Source organism: Hesperophylax consimilis, chromosome 2, assembly GCF_061612785.1.
Source record: "Hesperophylax consimilis isolate HC1 chromosome 2, BYU_Hcon_1.0, whole genome shotgun sequence".
Taxonomy (NCBI): Eukaryota; Metazoa; Arthropoda; class Insecta; order Trichoptera; family Limnephilidae; genus Hesperophylax; species Hesperophylax consimilis.
The window spans coordinates 29,273,962-29,286,097 of record NC_142837.1 but is presented as its reverse complement, the minus strand read 5'-3'; the positions used below and the strand labels follow the sequence as shown (position 1 = coordinate 29,286,097).

Sequence of the window (12,136 nt, the reverse complement as noted above, 5' to 3'; positions counted from 1 at the left end):
CTAGGAATGACTCCACTCCTAGCAGCCTCCGTCACCGGCCACCACCACATTGTGGAGCACCTGATAGGACTGGCGGGGGGCACGCAGGTCAGCCGCCAGCAGAGGATCGACGCCCTGGAGCTGCTGGGGGCCACCTACGTCGACAAGAAGAGAGACATGGTCGGGGCCGTGCAATTATGGAAGATCGCCATGGAAGAAAGGTGAAATGGGGGAACACTTATTGATTTTGATTTTTGTAATATTTGAGAATGGTCTCCTTCAAATGCCCATTCCTGGTCCGTTTTAGATTTTCATCAAAAGCTGAAATGGGCAGAGGATCGTCGTCTAACGTAAGTCATTGAAATGGCGGTAATCATCGAACTGTGATGATGTCAAATATGACAGTTGGCCAAACATTTAGCCCCTACCGACTGATCAATTAGAATGCCACACAATAATAGAGTAAATAATAGACAGAGCTGCCCATAAGGGCGAGAGGAACAAACAAAATTGCAAGGAGCACAGGGATTGGCATGGGCGTGATTTTTCAATAAATGAATCTGACAATATACAGGCACCTCACATTGTAATATAACCATTTAATAATAATAATAAAACATTTGCCAATAGATAAATTTTACATATTTTTTACCATAAATTCTATTGACGGTCACTGCTCAGCTATGCATTCCGGATCTCTCCGGAATGTAGCTGGTTTTCAGCAGTGCATGAATTACTAGTACCTCAAATCGGGTAGAAAATGTTCGAGCTTGTTTCCAAAATTACATAATATTTTGTTACACTATTTCGTTGGACAGTTAACAATCCAGCGGGCGCGTTGAGAAATTTCCCTTGAGCGGGCGCTTGTCGTAAATTTTACGTCATCAAGTTTTCTCCATGTAAGTGGTGTTTTCTTTATACAAACGTTAGGGAATTTCTTTGAGGATATGAAAAATCATAATAGGCAGTACTTATAAAATATAAAAATATATTTGACTTTCTTAAAAAAAACGAGGCAACACTCTAAACATTTTAATATTTCAAAACAACATATTTTATCCACCTATTTAGTCAGAATCAATATTCTCATCCTTACAATTGTTACAAACCACCTCAACTGAAGAATGGTTTTTGCATGTAAAAGACTGGCAACGACAACACTTCATTGATGCGGAGGATCTTTTCTTATCCAGTGCACATAACCGACAAACACCGCATTTTGGAAAGCTTCTGTTTTATTCTTCTGTTATCGGTTTAACTGCCCTACCGTAATTCACTTTGAGAAAAGCATTTATATCTTGCGGTAAATGTTTGACATTTGATTTGACTCTAGCATAGCTCGAAGCTCGATGCTTACAACTAAGTCGCAAGAGTGGGGGAAGCGATAAGGCGCGTTTGTCATAAATTTTACGACAGCGCGCCCGCTGGAAGGTTAAATGTGTTATAATTTACCCACCGCGCTCAATTTTAGCATCGCTACGCCAGATTCGTAGAATGAACATTCAGATCCTGTGTAGAAAAGTTTCTTTGGCGTTCAACATACGACTGATGTCGTAGATTATTCAAATTATTCTCGATCCCTCCTGGTTCCAAAACTAAATTCACGTGGTTTGCCTCCAGCTCCTTGAAAATATACCCGGATTTCATGTTAGGGCAAGTCTATCAATTTGGATGTCTATGTGAAAAACCTTTCGTTGGTTACGCAGTTTTCTCATTTTGTTTAACTGGCTGAGTTCCCGATGACAGCTCATCTCAATGTCAAAATTCTACTCATTCTTAACCCTTTGCACTAAAATCACTAGTAAATTGCTTAAGGCGAAGCTGCTAAATCACTATTTTGATTAATCTTTATAACGAATTGGTGTACATTATGAATACCAAAAAATATGCTTTAGATAAATTGAAGGTTTTCCTATCGTTTCGCTCGAGTAGAATACAAATAAATATATAAATTACTCAATAAAAAACATAAATGTAAACTACTAAAAAAAGTTTTTTTTCAATAGCAATGTCTGAAGGCGTAAAGGAAATAACTTTAAAAAAATACAGTGTTATAGCTAAAATTATCTGTGACAGTTTCACTTGATTATATTTTTTGCTTTCTTATAGAATTATTTAGAAAATAAATAAAACCCAGTTTTGTGCTTGAAATGGAGCGTTTCTAGACTATTTTGTCAAGCGATTTTAATGCCTATTACCTACAATATAAGGTATACCAAGAATATATGTACACATTTTTGGCTTGTAGCTTCCTCTTAAACCTGGGAAAAGACAACATGTTTCATGATAATAATCTTAAATTAACTCTGATCGCCCTTTTCACTACTTTTTCCCTTCATAATTAATGTTAACACAGTAGAACATCATTAATTCAAAATCAACGGAACATCAAAAATCAAATTTCGAATTAATAAATTCCAATGTAATTCCAAATTTAAAATAAAAAAATCAAGTTCTTTCAAATCAATTCAGGTAGTATCTGCGGAGTAAATTCGTAATAATAAGACTTATTCCTGCATTAATCATATTTTCACAGCCAGCCCTTAAAATTCAGATATTCAAAGTAAATTCGTAAAAATATGATACCTGTATAATCGTACATATATGTAGATAGAAATTTCGCTGCCGATTTCAGATATCAGAAATAAATTCATAAAATTACAATATATTTCCGCGTAAATCCAAATTTCGCAGACAATTACAGTTCGCGACCGAGCCTTTAATTTTGGATAATTGATGCAAATTCGTAAAATACAACAATTTTCTCGGCAGATTATGCTCCGACCGGCCCTTCAAACTCGGATATTTGAAGTAAATTTGAAAAACTACCACATTCAACTGATTTACAAAATAATAGGACGACATAGAACCACGTAAAAAGACATTTTACGGCGGTTTACCTCCATGGCTTTTCGTCAGACTCAGATTTATGAAATCATGATTTATTTTCCCCAAAATTGAATTTTTTCTACTTACACTAACAAATGTTTGTGTGCGAATGAAATTAATTTTGAAATTACGAATTAACGAATCTTGAATTAAAACCATTTTGTATGAAAAATTTCGAATTACACGTTTTTTCAAATTATTGGGATTCTACTTTAATTGAATAGTGTACATATCTAAAAATGGTTTATTGTTTAACCCTAGAGTAGTAATGCCTTTCCGTGAAACGTGAGTAGTCACGTGGGGTAGCATTTTGCCGCCCGTGACCAAGTATGTCATCAAAATGACAATTCAACACACCTCCAAAAATTGATATAAAGTCATGAATCAGGTTTAATAGTTACCTATGTAACCTAGTTTTTGTTTCATCACTTTTAATGACTCTATACGGTTCTATGAAAACTCCTCAAAATGACAATTCAACACACATTTAAAAGGTGATATAAAGTCATTAAAAGCTATGAAACAAAAACTAGGTTACATAGTTAAATATGTAACCTATTTAACATAGTTTTTGTTTTTAACAGTACATACATTGTTCATTGCACATCTTTATCTTTCTAGTCTACAAAAACTACAACAATCTAAAAGAATTATAACATACGAAATAACCATTACACTGTCCTACATGTTAAAAATACTAACCCTAGTTTGCATATAAACTTAATGGAACACCTCTGAAATCAGTGACGTTACAGCGAGACCTAGGAGTTACCATATCAGAAGACTTGAAATGGGAACCGCATATCTCTGGGATTGTCAAAAGAACAAACTTGATAACATATTTAATCAGGAAACCCTTCTTTGACCTAACATGTTAAAAATATATAAAAAAAACGTATGTGCTACCTCACCTGGAATATGCTTTCCAAATATGGAGTCCATATTTTGGAAAAAGATATAGATATAATAGAGGGAGTACAGAGACGATTTACAAAAATACCAAGAACTTTAAAAGACCGGCAATACCAAGATAGACTCAAAGAACTAAGATTAACAAAGTTAAAGAGAGAAGAGAAAGGGGTGGCTATATTTAAACTTTAGAAATTTTATCTAGACATTATAGTTGCCCTGGCATCCGAGAAATTGTCACCACCAACAAAAATATAAATCTCCAGGGACACTCAAAATTATAATTAACCCTTTGCACTCCTAATTTTTTTTTTAATTACCTACTACCAACTCCTTAATTAATTTACAAAAAAGGGATAAAAAGTGGCCTCAATAAAAAGTTAAACAAAAATTTTTAAAATATGTAATTTTTATTACTCTTTCTTTACATAGAGTACAAAAAACATAGAAATATATAAAATTAACAACTTAATATGCCCTTATTCACTTAAAATTTTTCAGTGTGTGGTATTTCTTGAAACATTCTCCTGGATGGAGGCCAGGTTTCCTATCACAAGTTTCACAATAGAACGTTGTTTCTTTTCTCCCTCCCCGAATTTTCCGATTGGAACACATCATGGAAGGAGGAACATCTCTGTCATTTTCAAGTAAACGAAGTTCACTGTCTATTTCAAGCATGTATTGGTCATCACCACTTTCATATTCATTGATCACAGATTGTTTTTTTTTTATCCGGGGCATTTTTATTTTATTCAAGGTATATAATAAAGCACGTTAAATTATTACTAACAAATCACTAATTATGAAGAAAAAGAAATGTAAAACTATATTTTCACCTAATTACTGAGTATTATTTTCAAGACCGAACGACACATGTGCTTTCTCGGCCACGAAATATTTGCTACTAAAAACAGTAAAAACAAATGTAAATACACAAACAGAACAAAATATTATGTGATAACAAGTGAATAGGTATAAGAATCCTTTGTTATGTGTTGGGAGAAATCCCTCAGCGCTTCCTATTGTTACGCAGGTAGACAGGCAAGTACCTACCTACTTACATGCGTCGCAACCAAATAACTGCGCAGTGCATTTACAAGGTTAAAAATAATACGATTTTAAAAATTATCTAAAAGGCGAAACTTGACGAGATATATGTATTTTGCGTATTCGGAATATTCAGAATGAGATATAAAGTGTTTAAAAGAAAAAAAAATACATTTGATAATTAAAATTATTTTTCGAAATTGCGTTACTATAATGTCGAGTATGACTCGACATAGGAGTTGGTGTAAGAAATATAATGTCGAGCCACACTCGACAAAGGAGTGGTATGAGTTAAAATTATAATTATAAAACAACTTTTGCATCCAATCCTAGGAAACACTTCCTTGCAGATAGAGTAGTGGATGCACGGAACAAACTTCTACAACATGTCATCGATTCTACTAATATAAATCAATGTAAAGTTTGATTGGATTCTTATTTGGAGAGAAAAAAGAATTAACTTACTTTAAATTAAAAGCAACTCAATTACTATTAAACTTACTGTGATATCAGATATGAGCGCATAAAAGCAGAATGCTGCTCGTTCATTTAATAATAGTCGTAATAAAGTAAATACGTAAATTATACTTATGTGTGTGAGTGGTCGCATAGTGATTAGCCGCCGTGCGCGACTTGTAGGTAACAACCCTTTCTTACCGCGGTCGCCCGCTACTAGGACACTTGACCTCGAGGAGTGCATAGTTTACAAAATAATAACATTGCATGCAAGAGGTTAGGCACAATTCATACCGACACGGAAGATTTTAAATGAGCTGAAGGTGAAAAACTGTCTCGGTCGCTTTAAATCCTTACCCAGGATAAAATTATAGAACTTGTTTCTCGGGATGTCACCAGAGATATGAAAAAGGAATTTTTACATATGAATTTTGGCTCTGCAATGTGGTAGCTGAAGGTGAAAAACTGTCTCGGTCGCTTTAAATCCTTACCCAGGATAAAATTATAGAACTTGTTTCTCGGGATGTCACCAGAGATATGAAAAAGGAATTTTTACATATGAATTTTGGCTCTGCAATGTGGTAGCTGAAGGTGAAAAACTGTCTCGGTCGCTTTAAATCCTTACCCGGGATAAAATTATAGAACTTGTTTCTCGGGATGTCACCAGAGATATGAAAAAGGAATTTTTACATATGAATTTTGGCTCTGCAATGTGGTAGCTGAAGGTGAAAAACTGTCTCGGTCGCTTTAAATCCTTACCCAGGATAAAATTATAGAACTTGTTTCTCGGGATGTCACCAGAGATATGAAAAAGGAATTTTTACATATGAATTTTGGCTCTGCAATGTGGTAGCTGAAGGTGAAAAACTGTCTCGGTCGCTTTAAATCCTTACCCAGGATAAAATTATAGAACTTTTTCTCGGGATGTCACCAGAGATATGAAAAAGGAATTTTTACATATGAATTTTGGCTCTGCAATGTGGTAGCTGAAGGTGAAAAACTGTCTCGGTCGCTTTAAATCCTTACCCAGGATAAAATTATAGAACTTGTTTCTCGGGATGTCACCAGAGATATGAAAAAGGAATTTTTACATATGAATTTTGGTTCTGCAATGTGGTAGCTCAAGGTGAAAAACTGTCTCGGTCGCTTTAAATCCTTACCCAGGATAAAATTATAGAACTTGTTTCTCGGGATGTCACCAGAGATATGAAAAAGGAATTTTTACATATGAATTTTGGCTCTGCAATGTGGTAGCTGAAGGTGAAAAACTGTCTCGGTCGCTTTAAATCCTTACCCGGGATAAAATTATAGAACTTGTTTCTCGGGATGTCACCAGAGATATGAAAAAGGAATTTTTACATATGAATTTTGGCTCTGCAATGTGGTAGCTGAAGGTGAAAAACTGTCTCGGTCGCTTTAAATCCTTACCCAGGATAAAATTATAGAACTTGTTTCTCGGGATGTCACCAGAGATATGAAAAAGGAATTTTTACATATGAATTTTGGCTCTGCAATGTGGTAGCTGAAGGTGAAAAACTGTCTCGGTCGCTTTAAATCCTTACCCAGGATAAAATTATAGAACTTTTTCTCGGGATGTCACCAGAGATATGAAAAAGGAATTTTTACATATGAATTTTGGCTCTGCAATGTGGTAGCTGAAGGTGAAAAACTGTCTCGGTCGCTTTAAATCCTTACCCAGGATAAAATTATAGAACTTGTTTCTCGGGATGTCACCAGAGATATGAAAAAGGAATTTTTACATATGAATTTTGGCTCTGCAATGTGGTAGCTCAAGGTGAAAAACTGTCTCGGTCGCTTTAAATCCTTACCCAGGATAAAATTATAGAACTTGTTTCTCGGGATGTCACCAGAGATATGAAAAAGGAATTTTTACATATGAATTTTGGCTCTGCAATGTGGTAGCTGAAGGTGAAAAACTGTCTCGGTCACTTTAAATCCTTACCCAGGATAAAATTATAGAACTTGTTTCTCGGGATGTCACCAGAGATATGAAAAAGGAATTTTTACATATGAATTTTGGCTCTGCAATGTGGTAGCTGAAGGTGAAAAACTGTCTCGGTCGCTTTAAATCCTTACCCGGGATAAAATTATAGAACTTGTTTCTCGGGATGTCACCAGAGATATGAAAAAGGAATTTTTACATATGAATTTTGGCTCTGCAATGTGGTAGCTGAAGGTGAAAAACTGTCTCGGTCGCTTTAAATCCTTACCCAGGATAAAATTATAGAACTTGTTTCTCGGGATGTCACCAGAGATATGAAAAAGGAATTTTTACATATGAATTTTGGCTCTGCAATGTGGTAGCTGAAGGTGAAAAACTGTCTCGGTCGCTTTAAATCCTTACCCAGGATAAAATTATAGAACTTTTTCTCGGGATGTCACCAGAGATATGAAAAAGGAATTTTTACATATGAATTTTGGCTCTGCAATGTGGTAGCTGAAGGTGAAAAACTGTCTCGGTCGCTTTAAATCCTTACCCAGGATAAAATTATAGAACTTGTTTCTCGGGATGTCACCAGAGATATGAAAAAGGAATTTTTACATATGAATTTTGGCTCTGCAATGTGGTAGCTCAAGGTGAAAAACTGTCTCGGTCGCTTTAAATCCTTACCCAGGATAAAATTATAGAACTTGTTTCTCGGGATGTCACCAGAGATATGAAAAAGGAATTTTTACATATGAATTTTGGCTCTGCAATGTGGTAGCTGAAGGTGAAAAACTGTCTCGGTCACTTTAAATCCTTACCCAGGATAAAATTATAGAACTTGTTTCTCGGGATGTCACCAGAGATATGAAAAAGGAATTTTTACATATGAATTTTGGCTCTGCAATGTGGTAGCTGAAGGTGAAAAACTGTCTCGGTCGCTTTAAATCCTTACCCGGGATAAAATTATAGAACTTGTTTCTCGGGATGTCACCAGAGATATGAAAAAGGAATTTTTACATATGAATTTTGGCTCTGCAATGTGGTAGCTGAAGGTGAAAAACTGTCTCGGTCGCTTTAAATCCTTACCCAGGATAAAATTATAGAACTTGTTTCTCGGGATGTCACCAGAGATATGAAAAAGGAATTTTTACATATGAATTTTGGCTCTGCAATGTGGTAGCTGAAGGTGAAAAACTGTCTCGGTCGCTTTAAATCCTTACCCAGGATAAAATTATAGAACTTGTTTCTCGGGATGTCACCAGAGATATGAAAAAGGAATTTTTACATATGAATTTTGGCTCTGCAATGTGGTAGCTCAAGGTGAAAAACTGTCTCGGTCGCTTTAAATCCTTACCCAGGATAAAATTATAGAACTTGTTTCTCGGGATGTCACCAGAGATATGAAAAAGGAATTTTTACATATGAATTTTGGCTCTGCAATGTGGTAGCTGAAGGTGAAAAACTGTCTCGGTCACTTTAAATCCTTACCCAGGATAAAATTATAGAACTTGTTTCTCGGGATGTCACCAGAGATATGAAAAAGGATTTTTTACATATGAATTTTGGCTCTGCAATGTGGTTGTATGCAATACAGCGAGGCAAGCGCGATAAAAATTACTTTAGTTACTTCCCGCGGCCTGAGAGTTGAAAGTGTGATACTTCTAAGCAAATTTTCAATGATAACAGGATTGTTAGAAAAAAGTTTAACAATTTATTTTGTTTACAGGTTCCCCGCGGAAGGCCAGTCCCTGCCCAAACCCCCCCCAGCCTCCGGAGTTGAGGCCTATGACTTTGTGCAGGAGGTCACCGACCCTGACAAGTTGGATGAACTGCTCGCTGACCCTGATGATATGAGAATGCAAGCCCTAGTCATCAGAGAGAGAATTTTAGGTTGGTATCGTCACCTACTTTACTTAGTAAAATCACAATAATATCATCCTTCTTCTTGTGTCCTCTCCTATCGAAGGGAAATTGTCACTTTCACCGAGGGATTGTCTTCCACCTTCGTGTTTAAGTCTGGAACAACTCAGCAGAACTCCACTCACACCAGTCATGTAGGATTCAAAGTAATGAATAAGCTTCCTTGAGGTGATTTTATCACAATACGGCGCTTTAAAGAGTTGACCATTATTATTTTATGAGGTGCGACATTTTCCTCTACCAGGTTTGTTTACTTTGCCAATTCAAATGTGTAGTGCATGGAAAGTAGGAGATTATGAAATAAAGGGCAGTTATTATGTATTATTAAGTGTATTTACAGAGTTTCAGGTGGATGTTGGTTTAAAACTAAAATCCCAGACTCGCCTACTCATAAGAAAACATTACCTTTTACAATGTATATTATTCTTTCTTAGAAACCAGATAATTTTCTTATTTGCTTGCTCTTTATGGACAGATTAAATTAGTACTTGAAAAGACTCTTTCTGTCACATGCGTCCTTTATGAGAAAGACATGGAACACAATAGAGCTATCAATAGCAGTACGCTGTAGAATTTAATTGACTCGTGGTTGTCATAACTCTTTACGCAAATATTATATTTCCAGGTCCCGCACATCCAGATACCTCCTACTACGTGCGCTATCGCGGCGCGGTGTATGCTGACGCAGGGCGCTTTGGGCGCTGCCGCTCGCTGTGGCACCGCGCCCTCGACATGCAGAGGGCCATGCTGGGTCCGCTGTCACCCATGACGCAGTCCTCACTGCACAGCTTCGCCGAGCTCTTCTCCTACATGGCGCAGGAGAGGACGCGGCCCCCCTCAAGAGGTAACCACTGCAATTTTTATAAAGAAGCTATTGATCTTAACCTCTTAAGCTGATTTGTTCGCTTTTGGGAACACGTCATATGGTCTCACAGAAATCGTTGTCTCTGATGATCTAAACAGTGTTAGAAAAAGAAAACACCAAGCTTTATATAAAATCTAGAAATTGATTACCAATAACATCTTACAAACTTGCACAGACAGAGTTTTGCCGGATTTGAACTTGGGGAAACGGAGTTCTGATAATTCAGAATATGGCTAAATGACCATTGGTCAAAAAATAAATCAACAAAATTACATAATAGATTTATCTGTTTTGAAAATGGCATCGCTTTTATCCTCTCAATTGTAGATTACCTTTTATAACAATTATGTATATATTTCCAGGTCGCGTAGTTCCACCGGTTACCTTTGAAGACCTAAACCCTGTCCTCAGCAAAGCCATCGATGAGTTGAGTCGCGGCCTTGCTCTGCTAGCGGCCCGGCCACCTTCAGAGCGGGAGCAGACCGTGGCGGCCATCCAGCGCGTCTTGCTGGTCTGCCTTCACTTGTCCAGTCTCATGGCGCGCCTGCTGCAAGGGGTGGAAGTTGACAGGAAGGTCAGACAGGCAGTGTTCGCACTCATAAAGATGGACATCAGGGTAAGGATTGTTTAAGAGAAGGAAAAGTTAACATAAATTTTGATCAAGGTTCCAAAAACCCACTATTTAACCCTTTGGAAGCTTGAATCAATCATCTCATCTATGTTCCATGATCTGTAAAACACTTCCATTGAACACGTAAGTCAACGGAAGTCTTCTGAATTTTTTGGAAATTTTTTTGACCGGTCAGTGGTTGAGTGGGCATAGCGCTTGGGTCTCACCCGAGCGTCGCGTGTTCGATTCCTCGGCTGGCTAAGTCCTCCATCACAACACAAGCAACATTTTCGGCTTTCTGTGGTGGTAGTAGTAGGAGATTTTCAAACATTGTTGGGTTATTCGTAACCTGGGAATGTTTGTCTTTCTTTTAAAAAAAAAAAAAAAAAAAGATCATCTTTGTAGATGAAGACAATCCCGTGGTATGTTAGAGCTTGTTTTTTTTTTACATTATTTTCGCAGAATAATGAAGTCGATACATAAAATATTTATTCTAAAACTATCAACCAGTGAAGAAACATACGGTTCCCACATGAAAAGTTTTATTTTGTACTGTTAAATTATAAATGGCCTAATTTATGCCACTTAAAGGTTTAATCTCAGTCCCTCATAATGGTTATCGCACACGTATCAGCTAGGCATCGAATTGGCATTGTCTTATTTCACTATCGTTCCCGAGGTGAGGCGCTGCCATTATGATGCTGATTAGTGTGCCTTGCGATTAACGGCTCGAGCTGAGCAATGCTGATCTGGTGAAGTGTGTGTCAACCAGAGATGTGCTTTATTTCAAATAAATCCATCTCAAATGGAAATGCAAAATAGGTATTTTCCATTTTGCATTTTAAATGCTTTTCTCAATGCATTTTCCATTTTAAATGCTTTTTTGCAACATTATTCCTACTATCTCCACTTTACTTTTTTCATAAGCCCCAAATATCAGTCGGTCGTCAACCTCGCTATGAGAAATAATTTACATTTGTCAAGTTTCTCCCTGGTAGGAGCCCTGGCAATTGAGTGATACCATTACAAACAATACTGATTCAAATACTGAACATGGGGCCATGACGCTCTAATATTAAATGTTAGATAGCAGTTTCTATGTTTTTACGTTGGGAACATTAGTCCCGCGCAAATTTTTTGTGGTTTCATAATCTGTAGTCGTGGTGTTTTTGGATTTACCATCATGTAAATGATTTACCATCATGTAATATGTTTGTTCTACATTGATGTCCATTATTAAATGACAAAATTGTTTAAAAAATCTATAATTATTTTAATTGTTTAACCTGAGAAACCATTTTGCATTTTCAATGCGTTTTGAAAATAGGTATTTTGCATTTTGCATTTGAAATGCTTTTCTAAAAACCATTTTGCATTTTCAAATCGAAAAGTTTTGACCCATTTCCATTTTGCATTTCAAATGGTTTTGGGTACCCATTTTGCACATCTCTGGTGTCAACCTACACCATAAGAGAGTTTCCAATCAATATCTCCTACTCCTGTTCCCTCATTA

General features: G+C 36.5%; 1 protein-coding gene across 2 annotated transcripts in view; it reads left to right on the top strand.

Annotated features, from left to right (window-relative positions):
* The window catches only part of LOC149425892 (protein fem-1 homolog CG6966), a 220,020-nt gene that overhangs the window by 205,216 nt on the left and 2,668 nt on the right, over positions 1-12,136 (top strand). For both annotated transcript variants that reach the window (XM_089645087.1, XM_089645080.1), the window contains exons 5-8: positions 5-200; positions 8,955-9,118; positions 9,774-9,992; positions 10,376-10,629. In XM_089645087.1, the coding sequence (XP_089501213.1) occupies positions 5-200; positions 8,955-9,118; positions 9,774-9,992; positions 10,376-10,629 (833 nt within the window). The remainder of the gene's footprint in view (positions 1-4; positions 201-8,954; positions 9,119-9,773; positions 9,993-10,375; positions 10,630-12,136) is intronic.